This window comes from Anabrus simplex, chromosome 1, assembly GCF_040414725.1.
Source record: "Anabrus simplex isolate iqAnaSimp1 chromosome 1, ASM4041472v1, whole genome shotgun sequence".
NCBI classification, from domain to species: domain Eukaryota; kingdom Metazoa; phylum Arthropoda; class Insecta; order Orthoptera; family Tettigoniidae; genus Anabrus; species Anabrus simplex.
The window spans coordinates 274,454,934-274,474,496 of NC_090265.1; the positions used below are offsets into that span (position 1 = coordinate 274,454,934).

The 19,563-nt window shown below is 37.0% G+C and overlaps 1 protein-coding gene across 2 annotated transcripts in view; it reads left to right on the forward strand.

Moving 5' to 3' along the window:
- Positions 1–19,563, forward strand: part of LOC136886855 (rho guanine nucleotide exchange factor 39) — a 393,358-nt gene that overhangs the window by 187,972 nt on the left and 185,823 nt on the right. For both annotated transcript variants that reach the window (XM_067159719.2, XM_067159708.2), the window contains exon 7: positions 10,857–11,126. In XM_067159719.2, the coding sequence (XP_067015820.2) occupies positions 10,857–11,126 (270 nt within the window). The remainder of the gene's footprint in view (positions 1–10,856; positions 11,127–19,563) is intronic.

Here is a 19,563-nt window from a genome sequence, read left to right on the forward strand (position 1 = left end):
AATCTTATGGATATATAATTTACAATGTGAAGTGTGGTTGAAATGTTGTAAATGAAAAATGAGAGATATTACGTCTGATACAGGTAAGTAATAAAAATGGGGTAACAAGTTGCATATTGGTAGTTCTATAAGAACGCGAATTACTACGTTGAATCTTGTAAAGCGGTGCCCTGAGTTGGTTGAGGGCGTCAGAGAAAAGTTTGGATCATAAACAGTTCAAACGTCAGAATAATGATGAAGAATGTTGCTGATTACTCCAAGTGGAGTTTAAATACATTTTAAACAGTTTAATCTTCAGAGACATGATGAAGAATATTTCTGAATACTTCAAGTTGGGTTTATAATAACATATAAAGTGGTTAGATTGTTGTAAATCTCGTGTGAAGAGTTAAATCTGTAGTCTTCTTAAAGCACGAGTGAAGAAGAATGCTCAGAGGATAAGCAGCTGTGTTAAATATTAGCTGGAAGGAGCGACTGTAGCTTCTTGTATAGAGGTGAAAGGGAAATTTGGTTAAAAGTCTGTAACAATAGGAGATTTACGTATTAAGGAATGAATTTGACGGAAAGGAGAGTTCAAAGAAAAACCGATGTGTGTAAATTCACTTACCTCCTTATTAATGTTAAATTGGTTAGCATAAAGTTGACTTGGAGAGAAAACATTGTGTGTAATTTCATTTATTTTCGATTGTAAAAGTGTTAAATAGTTGCTATGGTAGCGTTGAAATGACTGATACTTGTATTACTGGTGTTACAACGATGTGAGATTAAAGGAGGAGAGGGTTTAAGCGGGGTGCCAAGTTTATATGCTATTGGCCGCGGCGGGTAGCGAGAAATGAGTTCAATTCTCAGAACAAAAACAAAGAGAAACGCTACCAACTGCTTCAAGTGGAGTTCAAATAAACATTAGAGCCAGCCTGTAGTCAATCCTTTGTGAGGAGATAATTCTGCTGCCCTCTTAAACTACGTTGCAGGAGTGAGAGAAAAGCCTGACAGTAAGCAGCGACAATTATAAAGTTCTATAAGAACTCAGTCAATTCCGATAAAAGGCATCCTGTAAAGGGTTGAGGGTGTAAGAAATCAAATTATAACTATAATAGTCTGATGAAGAGAAGATTTTTTGATCATTCAAAGTGGGGTTGAAATTTTTTTTTTTTAATCTCGTGAAATGGGATAATTCTGTAATCTTCTTAAAGTACGTATAAAAGAGGAAGATTGCTCGAAGGCAAGTAGTTGTGTTTGTAAGTAGCCACAACAATATAGTTCTATGGGAACGCAGTCAATTTTACTAAAAGGCGTTCTGCAAAGGATTGAGGGCGTGAGAAATCAAACTAGAGCTTAAAGGGCTGAAACTTCGAACAATGATGAAGGAAAGATCTCTTGATTACTCCAAATGGAAATAATAAATAAAGAGGTTCAACCTATTCAATACCAAAGAATAAGAAATGGAGTGATTACATTCTTATTTAATAATAAGTAGAAACGGTACCAGTTTCGACCCTAGCCGATTAAAACATGAAAAACAATGCATAGGAAAATGAAAATAAAAGATCAAGTTCACTCCGGATCAGTAGAAGAGGCGATATAAAAAATGACGGGGGTAGACACTGTAAAATTCAGAAGAAGTAAAATGTCACTTAAAAGAAACAGTGCGTAATTTTCTGAGCGGCAGTATGGCACACGCAGTGTTAGGCAAAGTCTTATAATGTTTGTGAAAAGCGTAGAACAGTTAAATGAGCTAGCTTGTATACACTGTTAGGCACAAAGTCATAACACAATCGAACACACATGAAGATCCATAGTCGTGCTGAAGCTGAAGATGAGTAGATCAATTGAAGTAACTTGCCAGCTCCCGGTGATCAGCACGATATATTCAACATCAGTCAATGTGGTTTCAAACGCCAACGTAAAATGAAGAATAGCTTAAAGATCCAGTATTTGCTTCGGTTGCAGGAATGTAGGTATATATAGATACATGTAATAAAATTCAATATAATTGAATAAGTAATTGTGATCCTGTACAATTTTTGGAACAGTTGACGTGAAAAAACAATTGTGAAGAGAAAAATATATAGTAAAAAGCGCAATACCGGAAACAAATGAAAACATATATGCACAGTGCGCTATTTTTAAAATGTAAAAAATTCAGGTCGTGATTGAAGTAGTCGAAGTCGGCGCAAGTCAAGAGTTAAATTTGAATGAGAAGAACCGAAAAGAAGGTGGCTGGTTTTTTTTAAATTATTAAATAAGAATGTAATCACTGCATTTCTTATTCTTTGGTATTGAATAGGTTGAACCTCTTTATTTATTATTTCAATTTTAACTGTGATACTTTTAAACACGGAACAATGAAATTTTTATCTTTAAATACTCCAAATGGGGTTTAAAATAAAATTTAAAGTTGTTAGTTTGTTGCCGCTTTACAAGAATCAACGCAGCAATTTGTGCCAATATGCAACTTATTACCACATTTTTAGACAAGGACATTCAAGAAAGTGTATAAATTACAACTATTTGTTTGTAAGACTTTATTAAGACTTTATTTTTAAGAATATCTTGACTCACTTCTCACCTTTTGAAGCATATTTCCTACATCATCCTCACATTCATTTGTAATTTTTTTTTTTAATCAACCACAATTAAGAACAATCAGGATCCTGATTTATTATCTTTCAGATTGAGATTAAGGCTGAAGATGCCCTCAAATAAAGGGCAAAACATGTCCCTATAATTTTATTCACAGATTTTAATTCTTAATTAAAATAATTTTTTATGTATTGAATAGGTGGAATAAATAAACATTAATATTTCTTTGACTTTATTTTTAAGTGGTATGTTCCATGTGGTATGTCGGAAATCACCCAGAACAAATCAAGCTGCTTTTCTTTGGATTTTTTCCAGTTCTTGAATCAAGTAATCATGGTAAGGGTCCCATACATTGGAACCACTGGTATTACCAGCGACTTATATGCCCTCTCCTTTACATCCTTACTACAACCCCTAAACACCCTCATAACCATGTGCAGAGATCGGAACCTTTTATTTACAATCCCATTTATGTGATTACCCCTTATATTAACACCTAGGTACTTACAGTGATCCCCATAAGGAACTTTCACCCCATCAACGCAGTAATTAAAACGGAGAACTTCAACCGCACCATATCATTTTATGGTACGTTTTCCTTTTCTGAAGTCTTCACGTTCCTAGCGAACTCTTGTATCTATTATGAACTGTTAATCTTTCCCATCATGTGTTGTTATCACTACGTAATCTTTCCTTATTCCGGTAGATGACATCTCATGCGTTACCATAGTTCAAAGCATTTCTTTTTTGCCCCGTCTTGTTGGGTTATCTTCTGGTTGGTTGTGTGGGGAGTTTTGACTTGAGAAGATGGAAGAATTGGATTTCCAAGTCGCCTTTGTGGCATATAAAAGTTATTTTAACAGATTCAAGATATCTTTGTACATATCTTGGCCTTTTGAGAATGTTAATTGCTTACGTAATTGAGGTACCGTATTTACAGGAATAATACCTGCACATTTTTTTTTTAAATTAGGGAACGAAATTGGGGTGCGGGTTTTATTTGCGTCAAAGTTGGCATTTCTTTTTTTTTCAAAATAAGCCTACCTAAAGTTAGAGTGCTGGGATTATTCGGTGGCGGGGATTATTCGCGTAAATACGGTATTTATTTTTCTTTAATCTTCTCTTGGTTTTATTATTGCTTCGTTCTGTGCTCACCATGGTTGGGTTAGAAAGGTTTCCCTCATTACATGTGTTTCTAATTTATTTGTGTGTTAGCTTTGATTTGACATGCTTCTTTCGGTATTTTCCTTAACCGATTCACTATGTTTGTTTAGAGAACGGAAGGTGATACGGATTCATGTGTGTGTGTATGTGATTGTTTGCTGTGTGCCATCCAAGACCTTTTACTCATGTCGCTTCATTAATATTCTGCATGAGCTCATGTTGTATTATTTTATCGCATGTTCTGTATAATTCATGTCCACTACATAGACGTGGTATGAATACAAGTTAACGACATGATTGGCCTGTTTCTGTGGGTTTTGGTGTTGGAGACACTCCGTCTGTTTAAGATGGACCACTTTCTGGTTCATATTGTCTGAGCTCGAGAGCGGTTGTTTATTTTGTTATGTGCTGCGCATTGATGTTCTTATACACCCCTTTATTCGGCGACCTAACATCTTGGCCTCTGTGTGAGCATGGGTGGTTCTGACGCTTGGATCCGTGATACCTTTTGTGTCTAATTTATTTATTGTTCGTTTCACATTGCCATCATTGGATTTCTTTACCTATTTTCTAGTTTAGTATGTTTTATTCTTTGCGGGATGGCTTTCCATTTTATCTTAGTTGTATTGCATGAAACCATGGTAACTTACCTTTTTCTCTTTGCTTTAATTTTATGAGCTTGGTGCACCCTTCCCTCTTCCTGCGTTTTAAGCTCTTATCTTGTATTCTCGGGGGACATGGATTTTTATTGTTGAGAGCTTTATGTCTTACCTTAGGAACTGAAAGGGAGAATGTTATGATAAAGTGCTGTCACTCCCTAAATTTATGGTTTCTTAGACCTGATGTGCATAGAAGAAATACTTTGTACCCACCTAAATTTATGTTCTTCATTTAATGATGGTAGATGCCAAGCCCTTGTACCTAACTTTTCATCACGTCTTTTATCAAGGTAAGCAAGTGTGAAGGTGCGATAAACTGTGAATCTTGTGTATTTTGATTATGGGCCAGGTATGATTATTATTTATTTACATATTTTACACCCACATTGGAGCACTTAAATCAATACATTTGAGTTAATTTCTTCTTTTTCTTCTCCCAGAACTTTCTCATCCTCTCCGACCTGGAAGCCCTTTGTGTGTCCGATATAGTATATTGTTTCCGTTCAACTGTTTTTAGTTTGAGACTTATGCTTTTGTTCTTCAAAATCCTCTTCGCTTTTCTGTCTGATTTGTTGCCAAGTTATACCCAATTCTTGCAAATCATCCTGAACTTCTTTGAACCAATTATTATTGATTTTATTTTTGAAAAGTAATCAAATAGTTGTTTCAATATCCTGGTGTCTGGTAATCTTGATATGTGACAGAAAAAGGAAATTCTTTTTTTACGCATTGTAGATATTATTGATTCACATTCACAATAGACAATGTTGTTAGGCCTATGTGTCCTATTTTTTTAATTTTCTCTTCATAATAAATTATGTTCTTGTCCCTATTCCTGTTTTATTTTTATTTCATTGCGTCTCTTATTTTTGTGTTATCTGTAATAGGCCCGGGTCCAGTTCCTGGCAGTCTTTGCTAGTTTTGACCAAATCCACCGCACTGGGTCTTCGTCGTGTTCTTAGTGTCAGGACTGGAGTCAAAAATTTTGGCCAAGAAAGTAGTAGAGGAAGAAAATAGGAAAAGCTGGGCCTTATTCACACAGAAATTGAGAGAGGATATACAGGGAAGCAAGAAATTATTGTATGGTATCTTAGGAAACAAAAAGAGAGATCAGCGAGTGTTTTTAGAAGTTGCTGAACATGAGAACTAATGACAGTCATTCAGCGGACCACCAGGAAAAGCAATTAGTTGATGAAGAAATGGATAAAGAAATTACAATGAACGAAATTGAAATGGCAATAAGAAAGATGAAGAATGGAAAAACTGCTGGAATAGATGAAATTTCAGTGGAAATGATAAAGGCACCTGGAGCTGTAGGTCTGCAGTGGACATATCTAGTTCTCAGGATTGTCTGGGAGAGTAAGGAGGTCCCTGAGGATTGGCAAAAAGGAATAATCATCCCAATATTCAAGAAAGGTGATAAGAAAGTATTGAGGAACTACAGTGGAGTTACTCTGATATCCCATGCTGCTAAGATAATGGAGAGGATACTGGAAAGTAGGATAAGGTTGAGGGTTGAAAATCAGATAAAGGAAAATGAGTTTGGTTTCAGAAGTGGAAGGTCAACAATAGAGCCCATTTTCATTATGAGACAACTAATGGAAAAGCAATGGGAGTATGGGAATGATGTGTTGATGATTTTCATTGACATTGAAAAGGCATATAATAGTGTCCCCAGGATTAAAGTTTGGGATAATCTGGTGCAAAAGGGAATTGGACAGGGATTAATAAAAATGGTCATGGCAATGTACAAGGAATGTTGTAGTTGCGTGCAAACACAAGTTGCAGGACAAGTTGGTTCAAAATCACTAGTGGGCTGAGACAGGGAAGTGTTCTGTCACCAATCCTGTGTACAGTAGTAACAGATGACATCATGAAAACAGCAAAGGCAGCATATGGAGGAAGAGAAATGAACATGCTGTTATTTGTAGATGATATTGTGATTTGAGGAGAAGAGGACATGAATATTCAAGAACAGTTGGATGTATTGAATGGGAAGATCAAAGAATGTGACTTGAAAATAAGTGCAGGAAAGAGTAAAACTCGTGTTATGAATACAGGACAAAAAGAAGGGCAAGGTTAGATTAGACTTGCAGACAAGCCCCTGGAAGTAGTGGAGATGTTCAAATACCTGGGGAGTGAATTAATTGAGAATGCTCGACTGGATGCTGAAATTAGTAAGAGGATTCAAGCTGGAAGTGGTTTCTATCATAGTGTAAGAAACATGTTATGGGACAAAGATGTGCCAATGGAAGCAATGGAAACTATGTACAAGATTTATTATGTACCCATAACAACTTACAGAGCAGAAACTTGGACAATGACAAAGAAGGATGAGAGTCTAATACAGGCATCCGAAATGTAGTTCTTGAAGGGTATGATACAGAAGAGTAAAAGAGACAAAATAAGGAATGAGAAAATCCGGGGAGTAATTGGAGTGGAAAAAACGAATGATAGAATAGAGAAGAGCCGGCTAAGGTGGTTTGGGCACATAAAGCGAATGAGTGATGAAAGAATGCCAAAAAAGGCGATGGAAATGCAAATACAAGGAAGGAGAGGCCGCGGATGTCAACGATTGAAATGGAAGGACACAATCCAATGCAGCATTAGAGAAAGGAACTTGGACTGGGCACAGTGTTGGAGGTGGAGTGGCGGAAAGACTGAAGAATGTAGTGAGGAACCATATTTGCCCCTACCTGGCTACAGCTGAATAATGGGAAATGATGATGTTGATGAGGATTTTTCCTATTTGTGAAACTCACAACTTGACTTTTAACCCCATTTTTTGATCATACCATAACTGGTTTTAATAATAATGATGATTATATTGGTTATCGGAGATGCCGAGGGGTTGGAATTTTGTCCCGCGGGAGTTCTTTTATGTGCTGGTGAATCTACCAACACGGGGCTGACGTGTTTGAGCACCTTCAAATACCACCGGACTGAGCCGGGATTGAACCTGCCAAGTTGGGTTCAGAAGGCCAGTGCCCTCAACTGTCTGAGCCACTTAGTGCGGCAAAAATCACTACCGTAACAAGAATCAAAACTAAAGATATTTCAAAATGCAGTCATAACCCCCTTAATATTTTTCACAGGAAAGAATTCGGATTTATTTACAGGAAGAGTGAAATCTGAAATCAGCACAAAATTATTGGATTATATGAATTGAGCATAATAAACAAGAACAAGGAGCTTATGAGATGTTATGTATGTTTACTTTAATAATGGCTTACACCACTGTCATTCTCAAGGTGTCGATTACGTTTGAATTATACTTCTGGTATTATTTCAGGTTATTTCATTTTATATGTAAATAGAGTTGACTAGAATAGTTTAAGCTGGTTACGTTAGTTTCCGATTATAAACGTGTCTACATAATTTAGCTATTTCCTGTATTTAAATATGGAAACATTTTTAAAATGCAAGGAATTCTGAAGGGAATTTCAGAACTTCATTCGTTACTGTTCCAAGAATTGACCTTCAATTTAAAGTCTTTCTTGAGCAGGATAATTCATTTGAACAGAGCTTTGAGACGTGTTTATCAACCATTAAGTTCATATGTTCAAATAGAATTGTCCACATTATTAGCCTATCAGCTTTAATATAAGAAGGGGCATTTAATATGAGATTGAGGGTCTTGGCATTAACAGTGCAAGTAAGGACATCACAGGAGCTCAAATTCCTTGCATTTATTGCCAAGCAATATGCTTCTTGAGGACAATGCAATCTCAAATTAAGCCACTGGCATGTCACTTGACATAATATCCAAAAACTAAGTTAACCTGGTTTAGCCAGTGAAAATATTGGAAATTATGCTCCAGGTACATGCTGTTTAATAAAAATAACTGACCTGGTGACACCAGTGTGCAAGGAAAGGCTATCACAAAATCAGATAACTGGAATATTATATTCTTTTGGCCACCCTAGCACTAAATTTGCACCAAGGTCTTAATATACTGAACTTAGCCTTCCCCTTGTTTCTCACTGAGTAGATTAGGTTTTGTCTTAACTGTGGTTAGCTTTGACTAGCATTGCAGCTCGGCATTTGGGAGTCGGAGGGGCTGGTCCCCACCATCGGCTGTCCTGGGAATGGTTTTCTTTAGTTTTCCATTCTCCTGCACTATGGCGAATGCCAGGACAGTTCTTTTATGGGTTTCGGCTGCATCCACCTCACTTCCTCTGCAAATCATGTCACCTCTACAAATCTTCCTGCCCTGAGAATAGCATTACCATCTAGGAGGCCTGCCTTACCCTGTGTGGATACAGAATAAATGTTTTTAGCCACCCACCCACCCACCCACCCACCCACCCAGCCACCCACCCACCTCTTGCCTTGTTGACTAAAGTAGGCTTCAGCTTAAGAGCAGCTAGTTTTACTAGCCTTGAAGCTCTACATTCAGAAGGCGGAGGAGTTCGTCCCCATCGTTGGCTGTCCTGATAATGGTTTTCCGTGGTTTTCTATTCTCCTGTACTAAGGTGAATGCCAGGACAGTTCCTATTATAGCCCACAGTTGCACCCTCCTCACCTTCTCCAAAAATCACATCACCGATAAGTCTCCCTGGCCTGAGAGACAGCTTTACCGTCTAGGATGCCCGCCATACCCTGCCCAGGTGTGGAATGAAAGCTTTTAACTTCCCCTTATCTTGAAGTAAAAGACGTGATTCATACCACCCAAACCAAAAAAAATGACCAAGTTTCCATACTGGGGAAATGGAGGCCTGCTTTTGCCCATTCGCAACACATGATAAGATAAGTCATGCGTGCACTCGGGCAAGTATATTTTGAAGACTATGTACAAGGGTAGCTCAGAAACTAATGCACCACATTTTTTTCCCCTCAACAATTAGTAATTGAACTCAATGAAACTTATACAAAAGAAAGAAGATGTGTCTTCTACATTCCCTATTTTTCCACGTAATCTCCTTCCCGTTCTATGGACTTCCTCCAGCGAGACACAAGAGCGCGTCCCTGGCGGTACCACTCCTTCTGTTTACGAAACCATTTCTTCACTGTGCGAATCACCTCTTCACCGTCCTCAAAATGTCTCCCACGTATGGCATGCTTCAATAGCCCAAACAGTGAAAGTCTGATGGAGCTAGGTCAGGGCTGTAGGGTGGTTGGGGTAACACTGTCCAACCCTGTTTTGTGATGTGTTCCAACATCCTCAAACTTGTGTGAGGATGTGCGTTATCATGTTGAAGCAATCAATCACCTGGGTTGTTATGGCGTCAAAGTCACTGGAAACGCTTCTTGAGTTCATTTAATGTGTTCACATATGCCTCAGAATTGCCATTTTGTTTTGGGCTCAAAATGGTGAACCCAGGTTTCATCACCTGGCACAATTCAGGACAAGGCTTCCCCCTCAGCTTCAAAATGTTGCAGCAACTCAGAAGAAATGTTTTTTCTGAGAGTTTTGTGTTCCTCCGTAAGACGGCGTGGAACCCATCGTGAACACTTTTTTGCATAATCAAAAGCAGTGATGATTATACCCACACTTCATTTGCTGATTGACAGCTCCTGCACCAACTGCTGAATCGTTCTGCGTCGGTCCTCGCGAATGAGCACCTCAGCCATGTGTGACAGCCATGGGTTGCCTCCCTGACTGCTGCAAATCTTGGAGCTGTACTGAACTGCTTTCAGATGGCTTCACCCTCTGTGCCCAGTGACTAACCATACTTGTCAACTGCTGATGCTCCATAAACTGCACATAAATGTTTCCAACCGTTTGTTGCTCTGCAGTGTGAAATTCAATGATGACACGCTGCTTATAACGAACATCACTTACAGGTGCCATGTTGAACCATTGATGCGAGTACACTATCTGTCGGAAGAAACGGAAACTTTGCACGCACACTCTGAAAACTTCAAAGAATTTGTATCTAAAGTTTCGCATTCGCACCATTGTTGGAGACTGAGAAAAAATTGTGGCGCATTATTTTCTGGGCCACCCTCGTATATTGTTAGACATATATGATTAGTGAATAGATCATAGAGGTGATTGTTATTATGTTATTTCCTGTTGTGTATCAGTTTACATGCAAGATATACTTCAATGTGAGGTCATTTTATCCTTTTGTGGTATATGTTACCTTCATATCATAACAAGATTGAAGAAGTATTTTCTAAGGTGGATGAAACTTGATTCCACAAGATTTACTAGTACATAAGATCTGAAAGCAATGACATACATGGAGAAGATATTTAGCTGTTCAGACACAACTCAATTATTGTTGGACATAGTTCATATATGATTAGTGAATAGAGTATAGAGGTTGTTGTTATTATGATGTTATTTCCTGTTGTGTATCAGTTTACATGCAAGATATACTTCGATGCGAGTTCAGTTTATCCTTTTGTGGTATATGTTACCTTCATACACGTTTTCAGACTAAAGAACAATATACATTAATTGGCTTTTATTTATATTTTTGTGATTCATTCTTTTGCAGGTATCGCCTCATGGAAACAAAGCTCATAGCAGATATTTCATCTTGTTCAACGACCTGTTGATGTATTGTAAGATGCTTCGAACAGTGTCTTCCCTTCCAAATTCATTACGTTGTTGCTGTGTTCTTCCCCTTAAGAAGTGCATTATTGAGGAAATTCTAAGTCGAGGAATGTTTAAAATAACATGTCAAAATGAAACTTTCCTGCTGTATTCCTCAGTGACTGAAGAAAGTGAAAGTTGGATCACAGCTTTGAAAGATGCAGTCAAACAGGTTGCCATTTTTAATCTCATTTTATATTGTTTTATTTTCCTTCATATTGCAAGTAAAAACAAACTTTTATTTTGAATAAGATAACTTTTCTACCTTCTCACAATATAGAAAAAAGTAATGCACCCTAGATTAGGCCAGGTTTACATGGAATATCAAGTTTGGAATATTTATTTATTTATTTATTTATTTATTTATTTATTTATTTATTTATTTATTTATTTATTTATTTATTTATTTATTTATTTATTTATTTATTTATTTTAATTTATTTATTTTATTTTGTTTTCTTCTTCTTCTTTCTTCGTTTCGGCCTGCTGTGGACCACGTTATTTCAACCGTTTGCATCCTTGAGCTTTAATTCTTCCCCAGTACTCACGCATTCTCGTTCTGTGAGCCTCCTTCCTTTCATCAGTCCACTTCTTGCCTGTTTTCAACTTTGGCCTTTCTTGGAACCTCTTGTATCCCTGGAGCTTTTTCTGGAGAGGAGCACGTTTCTGGATGTCTTCGAGTGTGATTCCTATTTCTTGAAGGTCTTTTTCAACTTCGATAAACCAGGGTCCCTTGGTTTTCTTGTTAAGAAAGTAGGAAAAGATCCTATTGGTTTGTCTCTCTGTGCTCATGCGTGCTATATGGCCATAAAAATTAATCCTCCTTTTCCGAATCGTGTCCGTTATCCTCTCCATATGTTGGTACAGATCGCTGTTGTGTCGTCTCCTGTACTCACCATTTTCTTTGATTGGTCCAAGAATCTTTCTCAGGATTTTTCTTTCTTTAGCTTCTAGCTTCTCCATCAGACCTTTTCTGTTCATTGCAAGGCATTCTGCTGCGTACAGTGCTTCCGGGCGTACAACCGAACAATAATGCCTAAGCTTGGCGTTGATGGACACTGATCTTTTGTTGTAGACATTCCTAGACAGCTGATATGCCACCTCCATCTTGTTGATTCTGCACATGATTGCTTCTTTCTCAGAGTTGTTAGGTACTATCCACTCGCCTAAGTACTTAAACTTTTCCACCTGCTTGATTTTTCCCTGTTCCACAATGAGCTCTCTGGGGGCTGGCTTGATATTTTGTTTTATTTATTTTTTATTATTTTATTTTATTTTAATTATTTATTTATTTATTTCACACTACAGGACTTAGTGTCCCAATTTCAGGGGCAAGTATTTCCTATAAACTACAATTAACATGGCAGTACTTATATCTAAACTATATTCTTCAATTTTATATAATCTAATCTCCTATAATATTTATATAGAATATCAAAGTATTTTTCTAAAAACTAAAGAGCCTTATATTAATATGGTGAAACAACACACAACTAAAATGACAAAAGAAATTAAGCAGTTTACATATAAGTAAAATATTATAGAATTTCATCTTACAGTAGAAAAGGTAGTTCTCAGAAAACCCCTATTTTTGACTTCATAAAATCGCGCGATGTTCAGTTACAAACTCACGCATTGGTAGACTGAAGTCAAGGCCATTATTTTCCTGAATGGCACTGGTGAAGATACTCCAGAGTCTCGGAGTAAGTTATCATGGGCACACGTCTTGGATTTTTCGTTTTAAAACGTTATATTATTTCTGGAATTGAAGCTAGGTACATAGACATTTAAGATATATAGTAACAGGATTATCAATAGCATAGTTTACAATTTTAAAAATAAATTTTATTGCATCCTTCCTTCTGCGGATTTCTTAACTCACCACTCCGAAATTTAAAAGGACATCACTATAGGGTACCATTCGGTGATAGCAGCCAGTTTTTTATATTGCATTTTAAAAATTCTTTTGTGCAATTCTTCAATCTGATAGATATGATTGACATCTAGGGCTCCAAACGATGCTCACATATTCTATCTCTGGTCTTACTATGGTATTGATCAGATGAATGCAAGTTTGTGTGTTTTTGAAGGGTTTTATATTCCTGATAATGTCTCTTACGGTCTTGTATGACTCAGCTACCACTTTCAGTATATGCGAATTAAAAGTAAGCTTGTGGTCGAATAAAACCCTGAGGTCTTTCATCTTGCAGACTGATCGTAAATCACTGTCACGTATCTTGTAAATGTAATGGGCAGGAGTTTTCGTTCTGGTGAACGACATTTATACACATTTTTCTGCATTTAAGTACAGTTTATTTTTAATCGCCAACTCCATAACATTTTTCAAGTCTAGCTGAAGCTGTTTAGTCATTAATGTTTTCAGTGGCTTTGAACACTTTGAAATTGTCCGTATATAGCAACACCTGGAATATTTCACTTGTTCGGGCAAGTCAGTGATAAATGCAAGAAAATCTAAAGGGCCTGAATTTGACTGGTTTGATGCAACATTCCATGCCCTATCCTGTGCTAAACTTTTCATTTCTACATAACTGCTGCATCCTACATCTGCTCTAATCTGCTTGTCATATTCATACCATGGTCTACCCTTACTGTTCTTACCGCCTGAACTTCCTTCAAAAACCAATTGAACAAGTCCTGGGTGTTAAGATGTGTCCTATCATTCTATCTCTTCTCATCAAATTTAGCCAAATCCATCTCCTCTCACCAATTTGATTCAGTATCTCTTCATTCGTGATTCGATTTATCCATCTCACCTTCAGCATTTTTCTATAACACCACATTTCAAAAGCTTCTATTCTCTTTCTTTCTGAGCTGGTTATCATCCATGTTTCACTTCCATACAATGCCATGCTTCAGATGAGTCTTCGGAAACGCCTTTCTAATTCCTACATCAGTGTTTGAAGAGAGCAAATTTCTTTCCTTAAGAAAGCTCTTCCTTGTTTGTGCAAGCCTGCATTTTATGTCCTTACTTCTGCCGTCATTGGTTATTTTACTACCCAAGTAGCAGTATTCATATACTTCCTTTAAGACTTCATTTCCTAATCTGATATTTCCTGCATCACCTGCCTTCGTTCGACTGCACTCCATTTCTTTTGTTTTGGACTTATTTATTTTCATCTTGTATTCCTTACCCAAGACTTTGTCCATACCATTCAGCAACTTTCGAGATCTTCTGCAGTCCTAGATAAAATAACAATATCATTGGCAAATCTCAAGGTTTTGATTTCCTCTCCTTGGATTGTGATTCCCTTTCCAAATTCCTCTTTGATTTCCTTTACTGCCTGTTCTATGTAAACATTGAATGGAAAGGGGGACAAACTGCAGCCTTGCCTCACTCCGTTCTGGATTGCTGCTTCTTTTTCAAAGCCCTCGATTCTTATCACTGCAGACTGATTTTTATACAGATTGTAGATAATTTTTTGTTCTCGGTATCTGATCCCATTCACCTTCAGAATCTTAAATAGCTTGGTCCAGTCAACATTTTCAAATGCCTTTTCTAGATCTATAAACGCCATGTGATATAAGATTTCTTAAAAATGTTGTTAGTTGATTACTTAACATAAAGTTGAAAACTTTTGCTATCGCAGATAATATAGAAATAGGCCGGTAGTTGTTTGTTATTGTGGGATCCCCTGATTTAAGTATGGGGCACACTCGTGTTAATTTTCAGACGGATGGAAATATGGATGTTTTAATAATCAAATTATAAATATATAGAAGTGGATGCTCAAGAATATCTGAACAACCTTTTATCACATATGGTTGTACTTGGTCTGGTCCTGTGGATGCTTTAGGTTTCACTTTTTTAAGTGCTATTTCAACCTCTTGTAAAGCAAAGTTGTTAATGTGCAATGTTTCGTGAGTGCGCTAGTTATGCGATAGTATGCCTTATGCATTGAAGTTACTGATTGGAAGTAGTTTGCTAAAACCTTCTACAATTTCATCCTTAATATCCAGTACTTTATTTTCATATTTATAAGTGTTGCAATTTCTACTCTTCTTTCTCCTATTTTTAACGTATGCCCAGAAGGATCTAGCGTCATTATTGGTACCTTGTTACACTGTCTCAATGTATCTTTTAAGTGCGGATATAATTTCAGATTTAATTTGAGCTTTCGGTATTTTATATATTATCTAACATAATGTTCCATAATATGCTTCTGCTTTCTGTAATATTCTTTTTCTTTCAATTTTCGAATTATGCTATCTGTAAACCAAAACCATCACCTGTCTTTTTCTTGATAACTGATTTGTTTATAGCTGAATAAAGGTTGGCGTAAATCAGTCTATTGCAGCATCAATATCATCTTTAATAAGAATATTCAGTACAGCACAGAATTTATCAAAAATATTACATTACATGAAAGTAACAGTATAATGTTGATTGAGACAGATTCCTTTAAAATAGTCTGAATATCTTTTGTAGCAATGGTTCCCTTAATATAGTCTGCATGTGTCTTTGATAATTGTTGACAGTTTTCGTGATTGTATAATCTATATTCCTTAATCAGGCCAACTCTGTTCTGTTCTGTCATATTATCAGAGCAATTGATATACCTGATGCAGTTTTCCGTGGTTATTTAGTTCTCCTCAAGCAGCTATCAAATTTTGCAAATCTGGGATATAGACCAGGTATATCAGAAAAATCTCAAGGGAGTCCAGATTTTCTCCTAAGAATCTATCCAAATCAATAGTCACTCTCAATATATTGAGGTTGAAGGTCATATGCCACGCGGCTGTGTCATTTATTGCAGAGAACGAAGATCGCACAGTGTACGTTCTCTGGTTTTCATTGTTACTACGAAACAAATGTACTATGTGCATTGATAGTCACTTCAGTATAACATTTGGTTCATATAATTCTCAAAAAGAAATACAGATGGGAGCAAACTACAGTTGTACACATCGCATTCTTCTTTTCAAATAGTGTCAGAGCTGTGTCAACTCGTCAATGGCGTGCATGTAATGGTGGCTGCACGCAAACATAGACGGAACAACAGTGATTTATACCAATTGAACAGACTTAACAGATCACACAAAATATTTTATTATGAAGATTTATCACTTGTGCAAACAATTCTGAATGGCCTAAAAATGAAACAAACTCAATATTAGCCATATTTTATTAGTGAAGGTTATGTATTGATCTTTTAACAAGAGTGAAAGAATTAATAATTTTAATCCACTATTTTCATTTTCAGAACTAGTATTTCATTTTAAAATCTGGAATTAGTGTAAAATGGCCAATCCGAAGGATTAAAATGTATGAAAGCATGACCTCAGCTGTCAAATTTTCCCACGTTCATCTTAGAATTTTCCAGTGGTTTTGTTTCCTTTGCCAGTTCTATGTTCCTTATAAATGACCAATGTAGCAGAGGAATAATCATAAAAGGTTATTTTTCTAGATTTTTAGAAAAATGGAAAATTCTGTTTTTGAGAGCCTCATTTTAGTAATTTTTTCTGTGTTTTGTTCTTTATTATTGGAAATTTTGCTGTGTTGTAGTTAAAATTTTTTTTAAGGGAATTAAGTTCAATAAGAAACAGGAAAAGTTAATGAAACATCCTTTAATTCAATAGTTTCTGGGGTCTAACACATACCCTGGTCAAGATGGCTGCTCTGACATTGTATTGTAGGAGCTAAGTGCCAAGTATATTTTTGAAGCATCATTGGCCATTTGTGCTGTTTATTTGTGTTTTAATAGTTTTATCTGCTGGAGTCATGGCTTTTTTTTTAAAATTATTCTTCTTCGTTATAGTAGATTTGGTGCCAAGAATAGTAGCCTATTAATCGATCATGTTCTTTGGTCATACATTATCTGTTACCAAGCAAACCACCCATTGAAGATAGTGCATGTTTAATGCAAGTAACCCCTATAGAAGCACATGAACAGGGCCATGTTTATGTGGTACTTTGTTTAAACAACCCTCTCTTTCTAAGAGTGCAGTCTGACCTCTCTGTTGGGTGGTAATTCTTCAGCTGCAGTCACTAAGCACTAGATTTTAGTTAAGCTGTCATTGGCTCACTATGGTATTCTGCCATACATTGTCATGTCATTAAACTATGGCACTCCTATTAACCACTGTACTCGTTAAGAATGAACACCGATTTAGAGACAAGGAATAAATGTCTCACTATGATAAAACCTTTTCTCAGAAAGGCTTAGTTGTTTACATGCGGAAGAAGCGTACAGATAAGTTAAGCAGAAACAGAATAAGTCTGATTACCCGATGGAACAACCTACTACGTCCACGGGTTCTTCAGAAATATCATCTTTGTTAGGGAGATATGCAAGACATCAGTATAAATATTCAGACTCTGGTGTAGAAGGTGAAGATGTACAGGATGTACAAAACAAGCAGATTACGAACAGCCTGGAAGATAAATCAGATACACCAAGAGTGCAATGTCCTCATTGTGGTGGATATTTTCGAGGAGGAGGTGTAAACATTCACATCAGTCGCTGTCATCCACAAATACATCGAGCTACCTTACTAACCAATTTCAGTCAACACGTATCTCAATTAACAAAGCCAGAAGATGGTATTACGGGTATTCCCATTGAGCATCAACATCCTGTTCGAGAGGATATTATTTTCCAGTCAGAATTAAAGGAATGGAAGATCAAATTCACTCAGTTCTCCAGTGAAAATGATTGAGAGTTTGATACATTCACGTGGGAGTTCTCGGAAATTTTGTTAACTCTGTCCATCTCTTACCTGGTCTGAAACATCCTGCTATGAATTATTATGAAGCCAGGAGGTAGCAACGCCTCAGACATTAAGGAAAACCATGTTGCAAGTTCTTGAATCCCGAACATGTGACCAGGAAATAATGCCAGGAAAAGAAATGTAAACATGACTGTCAGCTCTCTCAGTTTTAGTTCTAAAGCACAGAAGGGATGTGTAGGGTATTGTGTCCAAAATTTGAATCTTGCAGGATCGATATTTCCAAAATATTTGCTACTTACTCCAATTTATTTTCCATTGAAAATCCAAATATAAGGCTTGATTATTGGTCCAAAATCAGTGACGAAGAACACAAAGAGCCAGACAAAATATAGTCCCTAATTTCAAATGAAGAAATTTCACTAGCAACATGTCAGATTGCTGTAGATACTGCTCCTGTCCCTGACAGTGTTCTGGTGTGAGTCATAATGGACAACACGGTATTCAAAGTTATAGCGGTCATTGTGACTTGAATGCTTTCAACCTCAACATACCCAAGTGTCTAAAATGAGCTAGAACCATGTCAGTACATAAGAAAGGTGATGTGAATTCTGTCAAACTGGAGACCAGTAACAATCTGACGTGTTATTAAAAGAGTATTAGATAAGCATTTGCATTCCTTTGCAACTTTCAGCGAACACCAAACAGGCTTTAACAACCAGCCAGGCTGACTTATAAATACATCCATTCTCAGAGGACTTCTCAAAGCAGCATAGACTGATAAGAAAGATGTGACAGAGATCTTTATATAAATATCAAAAGCCCTCGACAATATCGGGCATGATCATCTAAATGGCTGCAGAGCCAATTCCATCTAAACTGAAAGAACTCGTCACACATCAGTGATTCAGGGAGCATTTGGGGGGAGGGGGGCTTTGTCCATCAGCCTAGTGGGGTATGAAAATTTGCAAGATGAGGGGTTCGGTGTAATCCCAAGATATAATTAACTTTACACTTTGAAAATGTTTGAATGTGATTCTCTATACCAGAAAATAAATCAATTAGTCAATCAATTTGCTTGGTGGCAAATTTCAAGTAAAATAATTTGAGAGGCCCTAGCAACCAGGAGCTGCCACGTGGAGTGATGCTATCTAGTCAGCTAGTGTGTCAATTTCGACATTCTGTTTTACTTCGCTAGATCACAAGTTTTTTAATGAATTTTGTTGGCTAGACACCAAATATACCACCAGAGATCTGTAATATGCCGACGTCATACCACATGGAATGGTGAGGTGTTTTTTTGCCTTCAGCAATCTGATGCTGCTCGATCGGCATGAGAAATGTGCGACGGCTAACTGCTCAAGACTGAAGAGAGGCAAATTTACCCAACTTGTGATGATAAATAATGTCCCATTATTGCTGCCGGTCCAATCAGACCCCCATGGCAGCTAACATGCAAAGCAGTCAGGCCTACTTTTGTATATGATTTTCAGACTGCTGAAACAAGACAAATACCAGTTAATTTCCTGAAAGTCGCTGATAAAATGATAGAAAGCTCCCTGAAGAAAATTTTGCAGTTACCTACGGATACACCTGTTTGTTCTCTATACTATGATTTAATATTCAATGTTTTTAAAACAACCTGGGAAGTGCATCTGCAACAATTAAGCACTGAGCCAGTAACGGCTACATTTAAAAGATGCATGATTTGTCTTCTGAAACTATGCACTGTTTACAGGCACTCAACATCAGTTATTAACATATTCGCCTGTAAAGGCAGCAGCCTTCCAAACTCAAGAAAAATCCACCAAGAGCTAAGAAGTCATGGAATGACAATTTGGTGCCCTATGTTTCAGAAGGGGATCAGTATAGAGCTCTATAACAAGTACACTCCAGCCAACAACTAGAATAGGCATCTCCAA